Source organism: Chelonoidis abingdonii, chromosome 4, assembly GCF_003597395.2.
Source record: "Chelonoidis abingdonii isolate Lonesome George chromosome 4, CheloAbing_2.0, whole genome shotgun sequence".
Classification (NCBI taxonomy): domain Eukaryota; kingdom Metazoa; phylum Chordata; order Testudines; family Testudinidae; genus Chelonoidis; species Chelonoidis abingdonii.
The window spans coordinates 149568984-149589335 of record NC_133772.1 but is presented as its reverse complement, the minus strand read 5'-3'; the positions used below and the strand labels follow the sequence as shown (position 1 = coordinate 149589335).

The 20352-nt window shown below is 42.3% G+C and overlaps 1 protein-coding gene across 3 annotated transcripts in view; it reads left to right on the top strand.

Moving 5' to 3' along the window:
* Positions 1-20352, top strand: part of DAAM1 (dishevelled associated activator of morphogenesis 1) — a 177984-nt gene that overhangs the window by 132703 nt on the left and 24929 nt on the right. For 2 of the 3 annotated variants that reach the window (XM_032782372.2, XM_032782371.2), the window contains exons 11-17: positions 413-551; positions 1283-1341; positions 2726-2913; positions 3769-4062; positions 4347-4454; positions 10234-10263; positions 12135-12238. In XM_032782372.2, the coding sequence (XP_032638263.1) occupies positions 413-551; positions 1283-1341; positions 2726-2913; positions 3769-4062; positions 4347-4454; positions 10234-10263; positions 12135-12238 (922 nt within the window). The remainder of the gene's footprint in view (positions 1-412; positions 552-1282; positions 1342-2725; positions 2914-3768; positions 4063-4346; positions 4455-10233; positions 10264-12134; positions 12239-20352) is intronic. The other variant, XM_032782373.2, reaches the window with a different exon arrangement.

Genomic DNA, 20352 nt, shown 5'->3' with positions numbered 1-20352 from the left:
CACACACCCAAAACTTCCCTCCCTTGAGATTTGAAAAATCTTGTTTCCTGATTGGTCCTCTGGTCAGGTGTTTGGTTCCCTTTGTTAACCCTTTACAGGTAAAAGAAACATTAACCCTTAGCTATCTGTTTATGACAGGTGTGCTGTGTCTTTACTCTGCACACCGACACAAGTGTGGACCTACCCTTAGATTTTAAGCTCTCTGTGTCAAAAACTCTGGGCATGTTATAATACCTAACAGCAGCAGCCTGATCTCAGCTGGGGCCTCTTAGACACACCACAAATAATTTTTTATTTTTACAAATGCGTGGTTGTGTGGTTCTGTTTGATGCTGTGGAAAAGCAGCTTCCAAAAACCCTTCCTTTTTTGTTTCTTTCCCTCCCACTACTACGTATTCTCTTTCTCTCTTTAGTTAAAAGAAGTGGCAACACGGTCCAGTACTGGCTACTGCTTGATAGGATTGTACAGCAAATAGTCATACAGAATGACAAAGGGCAGGACCCTGACTCCACCCCCTTGGAAAACTTTAATATTAAAAACGTCGTCCGGATGTAAGTGCATGCCCTCCTTTGGGAACCATATGCGCAAAGGATAAGTAGTTATCCTAATGCTGTGTTTCGACGTGGCTGTGATCTGTTAAAGCTATCACGTTAATTCACATACTCAAGGCAGCTTTAACTATCTGCTCTTAGTTTTCCTTTAAACAGCTTAGTATTTAATAACTTGAAAGTGGACTTTGCTTTTCAGCCTTCTGTTCTTGAACCTCTGAAGTAGAGCAGGATGAACCATTTGCGGGGAATGATATTAAATATATTCCCTCTTCCCGTTTGTGAATTCTCTGTGGTAGACTTTAGGAATTTGTTTATTTGAACTTACTCAATAAAATGTGCCTATGAACCAAGTTCAGCCTATGGATTGCCCATGAACTATTTCCCAGAGCTATTCTTTCCTGTATTCCTTATTCATAATTTTATTTGTACGGTGATTGGCCACCTAAATTGAAGGTCGTTTCTGCCTCCTGATTGAGTGACTCCAAAACCCACAGAGCTTGCAAGATGGCCGTGCAAAGACTTGGCAAACAAAAACTTGCCAATGTGAATGTTCATGAAAACAAATAGGAGATGTTCTCAACAACGGTGAAGTCAGTTTGGGATTTGCATTCAACAAATATTTGCAATTACTGTTTTGCAATCTACACCTAACTTTTTAATCTCGTTTATTGCTTCTTGTATTATTTTCTTTGTTAGATTATTTCCTAAACTTACTTTTCTATTCTTTTTAGGTTAGTTAATGAAAATGAAGTTAAACAGTGGAAAGAACAAGCAGAAAAAATGCGAAAAGGTGAATGACAAAAAATATTAAATCTAATACTTACTTACATAAATACTTTAAGATAAAGTGTGTGCATGTATATACACACTTACACACCCAGACTGGAATCTTCACTAATTTTTTTCTATAGGAGTTGTGCATCTAACGAGGTGAAAACTATCCTATATCCATAGTACCAATGGCTAGAGATGGTCAAAAAATGCCAATTTATTTTTTACAAGTAATTTTGAAGAAGAAAGTCTATTTCCAGTGAGAATGTATTGGTTTTATTATGAAAAACAGAAACCCAGTGCTTTTTACCTTTTTTGTAAAAAATAAATAAATGGAATATTTAAACCAAAATACGAATTCTCAGAAGAATTTTTAGTTTTGGTTGAAACGCTGTTTTTTTGTGAGGGGAAATGTTTCAGTGGAAAAATTGAGTCTCATGTTCTAATGTGACATGTAAATTAAATCCATTTTAAATGCTCTGCTGGCCAAGAGCAGGCATGCTCTGTCTCTCCCTGGGTACAGCAACGTAGGTCCCTGACTTTGGGCCCAGCCATACTGTTGTACTGCCCTGAGACCTCAGCTCTATCAGTCAGTGCCCACTGCCTCCCAGTCAGTTATGTGCAGTTTAACCCTGGCTTGAACTTGGGCTACTCCAAAGCTTGATCTTGTGAGCAGAAGAACTAGTTCTTGCTACATTGTGGATTAGATGTTTACAGCAAAATTAATAGGATGGGACCAGTGGGACACCTGAGCCCAGCAGGGAGGCTTATCTTGATTCAGCAAAGCACTTAAGCATGTGCCTAAGTCCCATTGACTTTAATGGGTTTAGGTGGCTAAAGTTAAGTGCTTTGCTGAATTGGGGTCTGAGTTAAGGCAAAGCAGCCCAGACTACAGTATCAGGCACAAAAGCCTGGAATATCAGTGTTGATATACACATCAGCGGCTGAGAGAGTCCATGACATATGACCGCTCCAAAAGCTACTGTTCTCAGAAATACTAAGGATAAAATCCTGGCACTATTGAAATCAATGGGAGTTTTGTCATTGACTTCAGTAGGCTCAGGATTTCACCGTGTTTGCGTGTAACTTAAAAAAAGAAAAGTGCATTGGCGAGCTCCTTGTCACTATGTATGATCTATCTTAGAGTCACACTAAATGCAGTGGCTAGTCCTGGCCATCGTGTTTGAGAAGGGGTTAATGTCCTTTGCACAAGGGGGGAAGTAAATGGTCCTAGTTTGTCCTGTTGACTCAACAATTGTTCCTTTTCCTTGTTATTGGCTTTACTTTTTCTTTAGAAATCCAGGATTTTATGCGTGTGCGCGTGTATGTGTGTAGTTTGCCATCAGGAAGAAGGTATAGTTAAAAGTGACTTCATGGAATTTTTTGGGGTCTGGGCGGGCTAGAACACAATGAGCTCCAGCAGAAATTGGAAAAGAAGGAGCGAGAGTGCGATGCCAAGACTCAGGAGAAAGAGGAGATGATGCAGACCTTAAGTAAGATGAAAGAGAAACTTGAAAAAGAGTCTACCGAGCACAAGCACGTCAAGCAACAGGTGGCAGATCTCACAGCACAGCTCCATGAGCTGAGTAGGGTAAGGACATGCGGCAGGCTTCCCATTTACGGTGCAATTCCAGATTCTCTCTCTCTGCAGTAAACAGATAATGCAGATGAAGAATTCTGAGTACAAAATGGTCTTGAATGTGGGAAAGGCCCAACTATGTTTGCAAGAAATCAGAGTTGTAGTTAGCTGGGGAAGGGACAGCTTTAAACTAGCCATGGAAATAGCCTTGTTAGGTTGATGGCTATTGCCTTGTTCCTTGGTTGCCTCCCAGGTGGGCTTATTAGATGCTCTTTTACATAGAAACCCATTTTGTGTCAACTGCAAGTTAAACAGGATGTGAATCTATTACAGCTGCCAGCTACTGGCTTAGCTTGTTAGCTGAAACTGTAGACCGGTGCTTTTGGCTGTGAAAGTACCTGGTTCAATCCCAGGTGTCCGTCAAGTAGGTGGATGTAAATAAGTGCCCTTTGGGGATTCAAACTGCTAGGGGCCTCCGGTGCTTATGGTGAGCTTCTAGAGGAGGTATGTAATCCCTTGGCCACCCCAACACTCTGTATCCATCCTCTGAGGATGTGAGCTGGTTACAACTCACAGCAATGAAGCCTGGCTCTTCAGTTCAAGCAGTAGAGACTCATACCTTCCAGGAGGTCCCTAGTTCAATCTCCACTGTATTCCAGGATGGCAGCTATCCCAATACCTTTGCTGGGAAGTGCAGGACATCCTCAGCTGGCTTCCTGATTCATTAAGAATGTGTCAGCCCTTGATGTCCATCTTAGCTAATGGAGCCCTCTGTGATTAGCATCTGGTCTAGGTTATTGTGCATAAAGGCTAAAAATGATTGACCATAGACCCCTTTTGTAATTGTGCTCATTCTCTCTCTTTCAGAGGGCAATCTGTGCTTCCGTTCCAGGAGGGCCTCCCTTGCCACCTGGAGCACCTGGTGGACCTTTACCTTCTCAGGCTTCAGGAGCCCTTCTTCCTCCTCCGCCCCCTCTACCTGGTGGAATCCTCCCTCCACCACCTCCACCTCCTGGTGGCCCACCCCCTCCACCTGGCCCCCCTCCCCTAGGCGGAATAACCCCGCCTCCTGGAGCACCAATGGGCTCAGCCCTCAAAAAGAAAAACATCCCGCAGCCGACAAATGCCCTCAAATCCTTCAACTGGTCTAAGCTGCCTGAGGTAAGTCCCGCGTTCTCACTTGCTGTTTAATGTGCTACTTTCTTCTCTATAAAGAGATCATGGATCAGACCATTAAAAGATTTTGTTTTCCTAGAAAGGAAAAGAGAGTCTTGCTCCATCACTTGACCTTTTTGGAGGTATCTGGGACAAAGTGATGCATGCCTGTGCAGCCTACTCGTATAACTGAGAGCACCACATGATGCGCCACATGCCAGCAGTGTTTGAAACAGCCGATTTCTCTGTGATAAAGAAACCTAGCATCTAATAATGTTGGTGTATTTCAGAACAAGCTGGCAGGCACCGTGTGGACTGACATCGATGATGCGAAAGTGTTTAAAATCCTTGATCTCGAAGACCTTGAAAGAACATTCTCTGCTTACCAGAGGCAGCAGGTAATGGGGTGTGTGTGTGTGTGTGCTGCACAGATTCAATCACTTCATGTCAGATGTGGTCTCAGAATATACGTTTTATCATTATTTTACACTGATCCCATTTTAACTTGTCAACTCAGCTCAGTCGGTTTACACTCCCTCTGTGCGTGCCTGTGTTTTGCATTTAAATGTTGGTTAGCTGCCTGATACAGATCTACTCACACCGCATACACACCTGACAGCATGCTTTACAGCGTAAGCAAAGGCACGTAATGAAGATGGATCACAAAAGAAATTATTGGGAATGGTTAAAAATAACACACAGATGTGGTTACAGTGCAGTCATGTTTTTGGATCACTTCTAAGAGCAAATGCTTCACTTCCACATATTGGGTTGAAAATTCATGCCTGTCTCAAGCCAAAAAGATTTAATTTTAACCACATCAGCAATGTGTGGATCTCGTTCCTTATTTTTTTTAGCAAGCCCAGGGTGAAGTTTGAGTATTAAACAAAAAGTGACACTGCAAACAAATCTCAGCTTTTAATTTCAATTTGTTATAAACCTTATGGGACTGATTCAGCAAAACTTCAGCACATAAGGATAGACACCTGCTTTCCTGAGTTGGGGCCATGGATGGGCAAGAGATTGAGATTTTTAACATGGTATGAGTGTCAACGGAGAGTGAGAGCTGCCAAAAGAGATGGGACTGCAGGAGAATTCGTAGTGCTGAGAATAGTGAACTCTGCCTAGTCAGCTGGCCAAAATGATCAGTGGATGTTCTGCTAGTTGCAGGTGCAGAGGGACTTTGCAGGGAGCAAATGGATTCAACAGATAAACGTGCACCTTATGTAAGGAGCTTAATTTCTTCCTGATGCTAATCAAGGTAGAGATCACTGCCAGATTAGAACAGGGCAGAAGTCAAGAGTTCCCTAAGAGAAGGAAACGCAGCGAGAGTGTCTTTTACAAACAGGTCACTAAGAGTGATTCTTTCCCCCTTGCTTTGAGTTTGACGAAGCTGCAGTTGGGTTCCATTCTTGAATTTGTAGAATTGCCTGCAAAGGGGTTTCCTGGCATGATGGAAGGTGAGAGAGGAATAAGAAATGAGAGAGAAGCACAAACTGGAGAGCTAGTGGGTAGATTGTGTCTTTGTCCTCCTAGCCGTCAGCATGAGTCAGTTAATCCACAGGTAGATTAGATACGAGACTATTACAAGGGAGAGGATTAAAAATAATTTGTGTCTCAGCTGACAGTACAGCTGGATGAACCCTCACATAGGTTCATGGTACAATGGCTGTAGGGCCAGTATGTAAGGAATATTTCAACTGCTGTGGAGGAGAGGGCTCAGGAGAGACAAAAACACCTTTTTGGGGCAGCTGTTTGTCTGTAACTAATGCCAATGGCCTGACTGGGAGAGCGGCCGATAGTAATGAAAGATAAATCAGAGCACAGACCAAAGATGTTTAAAAGGCTCTGAATACCTCCCAGCACCAGAGCTCATAGAGGCTGGGAGACATGACCAGCAAAACACGTTCTCCAGCACTTCTGAACAACCGTTGCTGCCAAGTCTTTGGCATAGAAATGTACCTCTTGGAAGAACATCACAGGAAATCTGCTCTGCCTGAGTAGATGGGTACTAGTGAGCGTTGAAATGTGTATAGTTCTAGCTGGAATCAAAAGACGCTTTAAGAAAGTGAAAGAGAGAGAGGGTCAGGAATTCATCAAAGCCAAACTTTAGGTGAAAGAGGAATTTGTCATAGTAAAGCAAAAGGCTGGGGAGGGGCTGGCAAAAGACATTTAAATAAGCAGCATTGGTGAGAGGTCAGGAAAGCAGAAAGGAGTGGTCCTTTCCTGAAGGGGGTATATCTGTAGCCTGTAACTCTCGGAAGTGCCTGGGTCTATAAATGATCACTCATGACCTAGAATGGTGCATCCTTTGCATATTTCAATTAAATTGTGTTCTCAACTTTGTGTGCATGTACTCTGTGTGTGTGGGTGTGGGTGTGTGTACACATCCCTGCACGCAGAGCAATGTTGAGAATACCTATATATGTATTCATCTTAAAACATTTCAAAATGTTCAGCAATATTTAGAAGGATTCTATCAAGATTTTAAGAACACAAATCCCTGTTACTGGTAACACACCATTGACTAATACAGGTAAAGAGTTATTTAACATCAATATTGCTTTTTTGCCATTAGTAGAGCATTTCAGCTGCTTCTGGCACATCACTCTGCTTGGGCAGTGGAACCTACATGGATCAGCAGAACTTTCTGGTCCGCATCCACAGGACTCTTATATCAGAGTCTCTGATCTCTTAAAGGAATGTTGTGAAATTGGAGGGGACAGATTTCAAGCCCCATCTGACTATATTTCCACCCTAGATGTCACTTCCCCAGTGAAGGCAGTTCAGTCATCCCGCCCTGTAAGTGGCACTGTTGTGCCGATAGGAAAGAGCAATTTGTGTACTTAGACTCCACTCTAGCAAAGCACTTCAGCGTGTGCTTAATTGTAAGCATGTGAGGAGTCTCAGTGACGTTAATGGGACAGAGCTTTTTGGGGGGTTGGCCCAAGCCTGTGGAATGAATTCTTCCAGGAACTAAGGACCATCACAGATCTCCCCACCGTCCTCGCCAAGTGCAGGGTGCATTTCTTTGAGCTTGCTTTCTCTAACATTAACATATAGCAACATGGGCAAGTGATAGCTCCAAAAACAAGATACTCTGCTGCACGTACTCTTCCCCCTGGGGACAGGACGAGAGAACAAACACGTGACGGATGTTTAGCCACATTGCTTAGTGCTTTGCTAGAAGGCGCTCAGGAGCTGTGGAGCTCCATTTGAAGTGTGGAAGTGCATAGATTCCCCCTCCACTTGTCTGACCATCCTCCTTCCCTCTGACACCAACCGCCATGCACATCAGGTTACAACGCCACTCACTCAAATTTGGTCTACTCGCCCCTAAGTCATGATGGAGGCGTGGCCGAGGCCACATTTGAGTGAGTAGTGTTGTGGCCTGGCCAAACAGTGGTCAGGTCCTGGCCTGATTTTCCCCCCCTCCCCTGTCCCCCTATACACACAGACACCTCCCACAGCCTGTGGTTACTACCGTGTTGAGAATTATATAAGAACCTAGATAGGGAAGAATAGAACAGGTCCTTCAGTGCTTTTTTGGGCTGGGAGTTGAGCCCTGAAGCTAGGAAATAATTCCTCTTTAATAAAGCAAAGTGGAGAAAAGGATCCCCGCCTCAGGGTACCAATGTAAGAAGGCAGGACCCATTCAAAAACTTGAAGATTAGAATTAAGGATTCGTGGGGACTGATGGCGGATCTTTGTAAAGAAAGAAATCAGCCTCTTTAACCCTCTCCTCCACCTTAATTAGCTCACTGGAGGACAGAGTGAAGGTTGGTTGGGAGCTGTAACTGTGTTTTCATACCTTTAATGTCTTTGGACTGATTTAAAATGTCCCAGCAATGCAATGCTTCCTTGTAGAGGATTTCAACATTCTTATACCTGCTTTTATCTTTGCTGAGCTGTGCCCTCACTGAATGTTGGGGGTAGCGGGGGTAAGTCTGGGAATGTTTAAAAAAAAAAGAAAAAGTTTGAGGCGTCCTTTCTGCCCAACTCATTAGGGAAACTGCTCAGGAACAGCTCATTTGTGTGAAATGAAGCTCCTGACAGCTCTTCCAGAATGGGGTAACCTGTGGAGTTAATTGTGGCTGTGCAAGGCAGAGCTGCATAGGCTCAGTCTGAATTGGCCCACGGAAGTTTTCTAAGAATACCCACCAAAAAAAACAAACAAACCCACCCCACTTAAGGCAGCTTGTATATTAATTTGGTGCCTGTCACTTCCCCTTTCCTAAGTCCTAGACATTCCTTCAGACATGTATTCCAAGGGTCTAGATCTATAAAGATATATGCATGTCCCAGTGGTAAAGTTACTTACAGATTGGGACCCAGCTCCCCATACCTCTTCTAGGGCGACCAGACAGCAAATGTGAAAAATCGGGACAGGGGGTTGGGGGGTACCAAGCAGATTTCCTGAGAAATGCACTGAATCTTGAGGGAGGGGAAGGAATACTGACACCCCCCGCCAAGAAAGCTGAAAGCAAGATTCAGGGCACCACTTTTGCTTCTGCTGTTCAAATACTACAAAAATGTGAAATCTGCAAAAAGGGGGCTACTACCCAGGGAATGAAGAATCTGGAAACTAAGGCCCTGTCCCTAGTGGGAGCAGAAACTTGCTTAGCTCCAACGGTGTTTCAAGGTGGAGTTAGAGCATCATAGCCCTGCTCCAGCTAGTAACAACTCTAGGTCCTTGGCACCTCTTCATTGTGAAGTTTAGTGTATTGCTGTTTGTGACCGAGAACTCTGGCCCATCAGCTGAGCAAACAGTGACAGTGGAGTTAAGGGCAGTGTTTTGCTGATCTGTCTTTGTATTTTGGCTAGGGTTTTTCCCCCCCATTGGATTAAATTTATTTCAAAACTCTAGGAAGGTTTTCAGAATTCATCTTGAATCTTTATTGAAGCTAAAATCAGCACTGTGGAAAGAAAAGGCTGAAACTCAGATTCATTACTAGGTGTTAGTTTAATCAATGCCCAAAACTACAGGCGTGATTTATATAACCACTTCCCTTTCTCCTCTCCTCACTGCCCCATTCATGAGCTAACAAACTGATTGGCAGCTCGCCAGCCAGCAAGGACCTACATAAAAAAGGCTTCCTTTAAAATTGCTGTCGTGATGGAAATCTGTTTAGGGATTAATAATAACTTAAAACAGCCATCTGGACTGTCAGTTGCTTTCTAGCGTAACGGCCAGGAAGGAAACGTGATTGTGTAGTAACTTGATTTGGAATAAATCTAACACTGAGATATCTCATCTCAAGTCATTTTGATTCTAAAAGGTGTATTTCTGCACCTTTGAACATTGCTCCAGATTGCACCTCTGTATGATGGGGTCTTTAGAGCTGTGCAAACAGAGTGACCCCAGCATACAAATAGGGAAAACCCATGTTGGTGGTTTCATGATAAAAGTCCAGCTGCAGAGATTTGTAGCCTGGTGGAATGTGATTGATGCTACATGGGGCATGCCCAAGCCCACCAGATATCTGGGGAACTGCGCAATGGCAAAGTTTAGTCTGGGTATGGGGAGAGTATTTCTCTAGGCTTAGCAAGGTTGCCACGTAGCTTTTCCCCTGTAAGACAGTTCCTGGGCAAACACATTGCCATGGCAAATGGTAAAGTTTTGTATTTCAAAATTTGCTCCGGAAGGAGAATCTCATTTTCATTTCAAACCCCTGTTTTTTCCTGGCAGATGTGTTGACATTTCACTCTTTGAAATTCCCACAAACTCATCGAAATAGCAATTTTCTCCCCAGCGTTTGCTTAACGAGCACTGGTGCTGTTGTACAGCTCTTTTTGATGCTTGTATGAAGGGATCTCAGAATTTCAGAAAGTTTGGAGGGATTCTCTATCTTCCATGTTTTGCTTTAATACACTACTTTAGTGTGCCGTTGCATGGTTCATTGATGAAACAAGCAGATACCAGTGCTTCCCCTACCTGTCACTGTTTTGCGTGCTTTTCCCATTCGATGCTCTTTCACTTACATTCTTTTATGGCTCAGTGCATTTTCATTTGCATTATCCATTGTCAGAATTTGTATGCCCCAGGTGCTTTTCTTGCAGTAGATACCTCTGTATTATATGTTCTTCCTGACTATGCTTTGACTCTTTTTTCTTTTGCTGTGACCACTGAATTGCACATGTTTTTACTGCTTTTCCATGCTTCTGCTATGGCTGTAGGACTTCTTTGTGAGCAATAACTCCAAACAGGTAAGTGAGCTTCTGCTGAAATCTTATGTTTTTATTAACATGATGATTTTGCTAATGTTTAGCTGGATCATTAACGCAGGTTTAGCACACTTATCTAAAAGTAGAATAGTGCTATATGCAGTACTACTGAATAGTATATTTTAATAATTGTAAAAGATTAATATTTTAATTAGAATTTTTTTAAAAAGCCACAGCATAACCTGAGGAAGTATAGCAATGATGTAAAATTTAAAAATGGGTCTTAGGTGCTTTTAAAAAAGGGGGCTTAGTTTATCCTAAAGGCCATTGACTTTTAATGAGAGTTGGACTCCTAAGTGCTTACAATTCTTTTGAAAATGGGACTTAAGTTTCCAAGTCACTAAGATGCTTTTGAAAATTTGTTTTATTCCTAGGGATAAGATATTTCAAAAGCACTCAACGCTGGCCCATTGAAGTTCCTGGAAGCAGAATCGGGCCAACACCTGAGTGCTCTTGAAAATCTCATTTCTAGATAGTAAAAGGATCAAAAGATACTTAGTTATTTTGGACTGCAAATGTCTTGCATGACAGAAATTCATGTCTTTGCTCACTTTAAACCTTGGAATTATGAAGTGGACGGATGTCCAAGCTAAATGGCTATGCATTTTGATACACATCTGCTAGCATTAGCACCTTCCTTCCTAATGTTCTGTTCCTTGGGGAATCAATGGAATAGGCAGATATTCACCTATTAACATTAATCAAGATTATTGCAACAATGTAAATAAAATCAGACGAAATGTGACCACTTGTGTAGCTCAGTAATATTCATTACGTTTATTACTATGTATTTTATACCACTGATAGAATCAGCAATGTAGAAGGGCCCTCAAGAGGTAATCTAGTCCATACCACCCTGCGCTGATGCAGGACCAAGTAAACACAGACCATCCCTGACAGGTGTTTGTTTAACCTGTTCTTAAAAACCTTTAATGGCAGGGATTCCACAACCTCCTTTGGTAACCTGTTCCAGTACTTAATTATCCTTGTTGTTAGAAAGTTATGTTAGATATTGGGGAAAAATCTCCTGTGTTGCAAATTAAGCTGCTTACCCTTTGTCCCACCTTCAGTGGACGTAGAGAACAATTGATCACCATCCTCTTTATAAGAGCCCATAATATATTTGAAGACTGTTCTCACATCCCATCTCAGTCATCTTTTCTCCAAACTACCCATTTTAACCTTTCCTCATAGGCCAGGTTTACTAAATCTCATACCATTTTTGTTCTGCTGCATGTGTAACTGCAATTTTGTATATTGTAAATCATTTGAGGATGATTGTCAAACCACCCAAGAGATTTAGAAACATAAGTCCCGTTGACTTGTATTCTTGAATCCTGTATATGTTTTTGGAAGTCTCCCCCTTAAAGGGTAATAAATGCTGCAGGTTGTGTTCATTAGCCTGTTAGGTTTTATTGTTTAACCTTGTATCGAGTATTACTATGTGAGTGAATGTCACAGGTGTTTAGAGTGGCAGAAGAAGAACTAAAGTGATCTTGAGCCTGTGTGACAATCCATAACACAGCATTTCAAGTGAAGATCTAATGAAGTATTTCAAATACATATGTTAGGAAAGGCTTGATTTATTTATTCATTAGTGTTTGTGAGTTTGTGGATTCTCAAACTTTCGGGTCTGAAAACATGTTTACATTTCTACCTAGTGGCTTTCAGAGCAAGCTCTGGTTTATAAAATGGCTTCTTATATTTCTGTTACATGCTACAGGTTTTAGTGCTAAGCCTTAGTGACATTCATGATTAATGGCGACCTGTTATATACGATATCGGTGTGTGCTGAGGGTTCCAAATGTTGATGTGCTGTGTTTCTTCATACTTTTTCATCATGCTTTTTGTAGAAAGAAGATGCCATTGATGACACACTGAGTTCCAGACATAAAGTCAAGGAGCTTTCGGTAATAGATGGCCGGAGAGCTCAGAACTGCAATATTCTTCTCTCCAGGTATTGTTAATGTCTTTTCCCTTTAAGGAAACTGGTTACTGGATGCTACTTGTGTCTTGTGAGAGGACCTAGAGACTTTTTTCTAACTGTGTCATTCTAAGTTCTGATACTTGTGAACTGTAAAGAATAATGTGCCCTGACCTGGAGATCATACTGTAGTTCCCTCTCGAGGGATTCTAATACAGAAACACTGGTAATTAAACCAGAAGAGTTTCACTAACTCCTGAACCCAGATATGGAATTACATCTTCCATTTATGTATAGTTTTGCACAGGCAAATGCATTTAATAGGATACACGAGATTGCCCGTTGTCAGTGCAGGAATGCTACAGGAACCATTGTTTCTGTTCAGAAAGGTTTAATTTGTATATCTTTTTTATACCCTATATTTTCTTTACTTTTTTGGTGATACTTAAGGACTCTGCTAAAATCAGAAAAGGAAATAGATTCTAAATGCTCAGTTAGGCAGAACACCCATGGGTAACTGGCCTCTGAGAGGCGGTCATTATTATATTTAGGCTTCTGAATGGTGGGGAGTGCTGTTTGGAAAGTGATGTCAAATACTAGTAATGAGGGTTCAGTGCGTGACTTTGGATTTTTTGGAATGTGAATGATTTTCAAATTCAAGCTATCCTACTAGGATTAGAAGGCAACAAGGGAAGGTTTGGTAAGAGATATTAAGGAATAGAGAGAGAATTATAGGGTTATGGGTAATAAACCCCACTGCATTCCCAAAGAGATTTACATTCATCAAGACTATAATTCATTTGAAGCGGTTCAGAGCTACAAGCAAAACCCCTCTGACTTTGCCCTGGATATGTCATTGGACTCCCGTGATGAAATTAGTTTCACAGTCTGGAAAGGGTTACATTATTACTTAATTACTATGAGTAATTTCATCTAGTCTTTAAAACTAAATTCTGTTTACATGCTAAAAGGAGCATTTTAGCAAAGTACATGGGTTAGATTAATTTTATGTGAAAATACGATTCAGTCTAGTCTGGCGTGCAAATGTGAATGATTAAATAAATGATAAATACTTTATTAAAAAAAAAACACCTCTCCTGTCCCATTTAGAAAATGTCTCCTTCAGTACATGAAAATGTTGAAATTACATATAAGCTAAGAATCACTTTAAATGTACCATGTAGAATTTGGGTAGGTCCAGTTTTTCGACTTCAGTGCTTAAATTCCATGTTTCTTGGAAATGTAGGGCTGTAAGTGACCTTGAGAGATCATCAAGTCCAGTCCCTTGTGCTGAAGCAGGGCTATCCCTGACAGGTGTTTGTCCAACTTGTTCCTAAAATCTCCAGTGATGGGGTTTCCACAACCCCTTGGTAGCATGTTCCAGTACTTAACTACCCTTATAATTAGGAAGCTTTTCCTAATGTCTAACCTAAATCTCCCTTGCTGCAGATTAAACCCATTGCTACTTGTCCTTTTTTAGCAGACATGAAGAACAGTTACTCAGAGTCCTTAAATTTGAAGTGTGTTATCAGGTTCCTCCCTCAATCAGCTTTTCTTAAAACTAAACATGGCCAAATTTTTAACCTTTCCTCATACGTCTGGTTTTCTAAACATTTTATCATTTTTGTTGCTTTCCTCTGGCTCTCTCCAATTTATCCTAAAGGGTGGTGCCCAGAATGGCCACAGGACTCCATGTGTGGCCTCACCAGTGCTGAGTGGGATAATTACCTCCTGTGTCTGTCTTCACTCCTGTTAATGCACCTCAGAATATGAGCTTTTTTCACAGCTGCATCACATTGTTGACTCTTATTCAGTTTGTGATCCGCTATAAACCCCAGATCCTTTTCAGCTGTGCTACTACTTAGCCAGCTAATCCGCGTTTTGTAGTTATGCATTTGATTTTTCCTTCCAAAGTGGACTATTTTGCCCTTGTCTTTATTGAATTTTATCTTGTTTATTTCAGACCAATTCTCTAATTTGTCACCGTTGTTTTAAATTCTAATTCTGTCCTCCAAAGTGCTTGCAACCCTTTCTGTCATGGCCTATGGGTCTTGAACGGAGGCCTAAGGTTCATGGGAGCAATTGTGCCCCAACCCTCCACCTGGCAGCCTGCTGGCAATAACTTGTCTGTGACCTATGAAAGCCAGCCCTGATGTGAGGTTCTGCCCTGAGGTCCTATTGACAAAGTCCCAGAGCAGCTGATTGTTCCAGTATCTTTCCAAGTATCAAAGTTAGACTGACTGGTCTATAATTTTCTGAGTTCTCCTTTTTAAAGATAGGGACTGTGTTTGCCTTTTATCAGTCCTCTGTAATCTCACCCATCCCCAATGGCTTCTAGAAGATAATTACTGACAGTTCCAAGATCTGCTAGTTCCCCAAGTACCTTAGGATGAATGTCATCAAGCTCTGCAAGCTTGAATACATCTAACTTTATCTATATATTCTTTAACCTGTTCTTCCCTATAGTGGCCTGAGTTCTTTACTCCTTACTGTTAATATTAATTGTGTTGAGTATCTGGTCACCATTAACCTTTTCAGTGAAGACTGAAGCAAAATAGGCATTAAACACCTCAGTCTTCTTGATGTCATCAGTTACTAGGGGCTGGTCTACACTACGGGGGCAAATCGATCTAAGATACACAACTTCAGCTATGTGAATAATGTAGCTGAAGTCGAAGTATCTTAGATCGAATTACCTACCGTCCTAACGGCGCGGGATCGATGTCCACGGTTCCCCATGTCGACTCCGCTACCGCCGTTCAGGTTGGTGGAGTTCCGGGATCAATAGGAGCTCGTTCGGGGATCGATATATTGTTTCTAGATGAGACGCGATATATCGATCCCCGAGAAATCGATTTCTACCCGCCGATACGGCGGGTAGTGAAGACGTAGCCTAGCAATCCTTCCCCGCTAAGCAAAGGACATACATTTTCCTTCATCTTTCTCTTGCTCATAATGTATTTAAAGCACTCTCTGACCACATTCCTATCAAGTCAAGACCCAGGGGCTGGGTTGAAGTGTCCAGAATCAGAATGCCTGTCATGTGCAGGGCAGAGGGAGCACTAGCAGTGGAGTTGATGTGCCATTTTCCTCTCATTTGGGGATCTTCCTTGTATAATATCTGCAAGTTAAGGAGAAGAAAACAGCCAACCCCGATCTTTCTGCTTTCCTTTGCTGGTGAGCTCCACTGGCTAGCTTCTTTAGTCTCCCAGCCTCCTTCATCTCACCAACCCCATGTCTATAGGTAAGAGTAAATAAAAATAATTCTTCAGAAAAAGGGAGGCTTATTTTCCTTTTAAAATTATGCAATACCTCTTTAAAAATATACCTCTTAAAAAAAAAAAGTGTGGCTAATTTTCACTGGCATGCGTTTCTTCAGTGTATCCTAGATGTCTCACTTTGTCCTGGAGACAGTTAATTCTCAGTACAGCAAGCTGTATGTAAATCTTTGCATTTTAAATGTCTTTTTTTTCCCCAAGGCTATTTGCTGCCTCATCTCCAAAGATTTGCTTAAAAAAAAGGGGGACACAGGAAAGAAATGTGAACTCAGAATAAGCTCGAAAAGGGGTGGGAAAATTATAGAATAAAAAGTCTCCTCATTGAGGAGATTTCCCTAAACAGGGCACTTTAAAGGAAAATAACTTTAACATTTAGAAAGTTGGGTGCATCACTCCCTGACAAGTTAAGTTGGTTGTATTTGCATTCTTTGGCCCCAGTTTAATTAAGCACTTAAGCAAGTGCTTATTTTTAAGCACATGAATGGTGCTTTTGACTTTGGTTGGGGCTACTCATGTATTTAATTTTAAAGCGTGTTTTTAAGGGCCTTGCTCAGTCAGGACCTCAGTTTGTTTTTCTAACAAGTCTTCCGCCTTCCATTGTGAAGCTGGTGAGGAACCAGTAGCCCCTGTTCTTCATAACCTACCCACCCTCTCATTAGACTGGTAATGAGGGCAGTGCAGCAAGCCAGCTGATTCCCCTCTTCATGGGAAGTGACCTGAACCTGACTGGAGACTATGGTGTTTCTTCATGCCTCTGACACTGGCTTCCTCTGTGTCCTTGGGCAGTCGCATAACTTGCCTGCCTCAGTTTCCCCTTCTGTAAGATTGGCTTAAATATTCTCATCTCCCTAACAGGATGTATTGAATATTAGTTAATAATTGTAAGTTGGTTTGACTGTGGGAAACACCAAATAGTCTTACTAAAGGGGAATGCTGTGGTCTTTTGTGGGAATTTTTAAACTACAGTATATTATTTTTTATATTCTCCTTAATGTAAGAAGTGAAATAAGCCAAAAATAGACACTTGGCAGATCCAAACAGACCTTATTTATTAAAATGAGCTGTTTGATATTCCCTTAACCTTCAGTCTGCAGTTAAGTACAGCCTGGACTCTGTGTGCTGGACAATAGTAGTTCTGTAGCGGAAAGGTAATTTGACCTGGTGTGAGCTTTTACTGAGCTTGAAGGACAGGCCTGTCTTTGACTGACTGCGTGAGTTTGGTGCCTGTTTTCAATTTAATGACGTGGGACGACAAGCCCCTCTATCAAGCCAACATTTTACTTCACAGCGTGTTTGGAGAGGCTTATGGGGTTTATGCAACGGTAACTTTCAGAGCTCCGGTAGCAGCCCTAGGGTTGATCCTACAAACCTTTGCTGCTGTAAGTAGTGAAGCTAGTAGAATTACAATAGCAAGCGCTATGCTCAGCAGTAAGGCCCACATCCTCAAAGATATATTTAGGTGCCTAATTCCTGTTGAAATCAGTGCAAGTTAGGTGCCTCGATACCTTTGAGGATCTGGGCCCAAGTGTTTGCCGCATCAAGGCCCATGTTTAAGTAATTTGTTCGGCACCGTAAAGCTACGTGACTCTTTACAAGCAGGGGAGAAATCAAGTCCCTGCCCCTTAAAGCTTGCAGACTGCTTACACTTAACACAAAATGGATGAGAGGAAGGAGGGCCTTGCAAAGAGGGATAGCCTTGCGGTGAAGGCACTGCACAGGATGTCCCAATGTTTAGTGTATTAGCCTGAGACTTTGGAGCTCTAGCTTCAACTCCCTGCTCTGCCACAGATTTCTTGGGTGATCTTGGGCAAGTCACTTTGGGAACTGAGGCACACAGAGGCTATCTGTAAAATGGGGATAATATTATTGCCCTGCCTCCTAGGTATTATGAGGACAAATTCATGCACTTTGTTCTACCGTGTATTGTGTGAACCTAGAGAGAGTTACTTAGTTGTCTCACAGTGAATGCTGTCCTATTTCTGTATCTGCGGAACACCAGTAGAAGTTTTGTGTTGGAATTTTGCATGTGAAAAGACTGCACGGTCAGCTCTTCATTTAGCCTAGACGTTTGTAAGCTGAACAGCCATTGTCTGGTTTGCAGCATGGAAAGATTACGGCTGGCTAGATACTTTATCTCTCTTTCTCGATGTTTGCTTGCTTTTCTTGTTTTTGGAGAAATTACTGCTTAGTGAGATCACTGGATTTTCCTCAAACTAGTAATGTAACATGGAAATATTTTTGACATTGCTTTTTTTAGTATAGCTCAAAGCATGCTGATGTCAATGCATTTTGGGTCTCTTTCAACAAACCACCACATCACAGCTTCTGCTCTGGTTCAGGTTTTTCTACTGCAGGAGACATGTAGTGTGTTTTGTAAGATGCAAATGAATACTTTAGTGTGTCTGTTTCTAAGTCTTGTGTAGGTGAATGTCTGGTTTTGTTTCTCTCATCTGCGAGCCTGTGTCAAGCATGTTTCTTAATTGAACGTGGCTTTTCAAGAGGGCGCACCTCTTTCAATGTGGAATTTGTTTTTTCCTTTCACACTTATTAGGTTCTCCATTCACCTCTGCAAAGCCGTCTCAAATACCCTGCATTGGTCAAGCTTGTGAGCTGTCACTCTGCATTTCTCAGTTGTGGGGTTTAAATCCCCATGACAGCAAATACTGTGACCCAGTTCCTCTCAGACGGTTTGCGTTCAACAGCTGCTGCCAGCAGTGATCATTATTGTGGCTATAGATAAGCTTATAGCTTTCACTGGCCTCTTTCCGATCAAATTGTCTGAGAAGTTGTTTAGTTCCAGCACTGAGTGATTTCTCTCTCAAGATATTAAGAAACACTCTAGTTCTAAGAAGCGTTGCAATTCTTGGCATTCATTGTGGGTCACTTCTGGGAAAAGTTTTTAAACTTGACAAATAATGAACAGGCTTTATGGAAAGTCTGTAGTACAACTCCGGCTCAGATAGGGCCCAGGATGGTTGTGATGAAAATGTAATTATTGACTATTGGCTGAACAGTGACCTGCATGGCATCAGTGAGTGGTCTCTGCCCAGGCTCCCATGCATGGATGTAAAACTAGCTCCATCTAGTCACCTAGAAAATGCACTGTTACACCTGGCACTAATCATGATCCTTGTGGGTAGTCTGCACAGGAAAACCAGGGGCTTGTTGGGTAAGGAGACTGAGCTGTGTGCTTCTCCCTAGAGGTGGAACCTCACAGATCCAGAATAGGGATCCCTGGTGGCAGGGTGAGGGAAGGTGGCATTGCCACAATCCAGGCCACGCTTTTAGTTTAAACTCAGTCTTCGGTGATCTTGGTACAGGCCAGACTGACCCAGTAACTGGCCAAGTCAGAGGGGTTGGATGTATTAGAACGTGAAACCACTCAGAAGACCACTGCAGTTCCCTGCCTTCTGGTTCCGTCATCTGGTAGGCTGTGGCCGTTCAGTGGAGCTAGTGCATTTGTTTTTGGGAGCTGGTGCAAAGCTTTTTGATGTGACACCAGTCTGCCTGGGGGCCACTTAACCATCTACAAAGCCAGAGAGACAGGGCTGCTCCCTGGCAGGACTGAAGCTACATAGTGGCCCTCAAGTTAAGCTTCAGGAGAGGAGAAGATAGACAACCACATTGGGACTGATCAAAGTAAGGGAGTGGTTGCAATTCTATGTCCGCCAGAGAAAACCATTCTATAGTTTTGTCATATGAAACCAATGATTTCATGCCTGTTTCAGCCTTTGAATCGCTTGCAGACCACAAGCAGCATAAGCCTTGTGCAACTGTTTGAGGCGATGTGGTGAGATTTCATTGGCGCAGCAAGCTATGCAAGTGTGACTGAAGTGTGTAATCCTAAATAAACAAACCCACTTGACCCTGCAGGTCTGATAATCTCAGTCTCGGCCCTTATCGCCATAGCATCCAAACATCCTGCAGGCATGGGTGTGTCTGTCCTCACTGCAGCCCTGGGATGACAGGGAAGTGCTATCCCCATTTGACAGATGGGGAGCTGAGGCCCAGGTGACTTGCCCAAGGTCACACAGGAAATCTGTGTTTGAAATGGGAATTGGAGCCAATTCTCCTCAGTCCCAGCCAGGTCCGCTAGGCCATCCTTCCTCCCCTGCTAGATGTCTGTCCGAGACAGGGAGGATACACATGGGATAAGGCTGCATGTTGCTGCAGCTGTGACCCCTGTGTCCATTAAACACCGTGCCTTCTGTGGTGGCAGGTTTTGATGTGGGCACCGCACAGTGCCATCACTGCTCTCTTCCCCCTTTTCTCCCCAGGTCAGGCACCATTTTTCCTCCTCATTTTTGGATGAGCTCTCTTATGATGCCCTTATATTGGGGGCATTGGTGTCGTAAGTACAGGAGAACAGAATTGTATAGAATAAAACTGAGCTTAAAATGAACTTTGAGCAAATACTTTCAGGACTTTTTTTTCCTGACTCCTCATATGGTTACAACAAGAAAAAATATCTTGTGGAATCCCATCAAACTGTTAGTCCTGTTCTACTGAGATAAATATTATAAATGGCTGTTCTCCGTGCAGTAGCCTCTAATGATTAGTGCTACTCTTGAGCCTACAATATTAAGCAGTCATAAATTTTTAAGGTTGGAAGGGACTGTTGTGATCATCTTCTCTCTCCATCTGCATAACTCAGGCCATAGGCTAGAGGAATTATTTGAAAAGAACATCAGTGTGAAAATCTAGCTCCATTGAAGTCAGTGGCAAAAGTTCCTTGACTTCAGCGGGGGTAGGATATCACCCCCAATCTTGAAATCTTAAAGATTCAAAGTAATGGTGAATCCTTCACATCCTGTGATAGATTATTCCAGTGGGCCATTGTCTTTACTGTTTAAGTCAAAATGTGCCTTT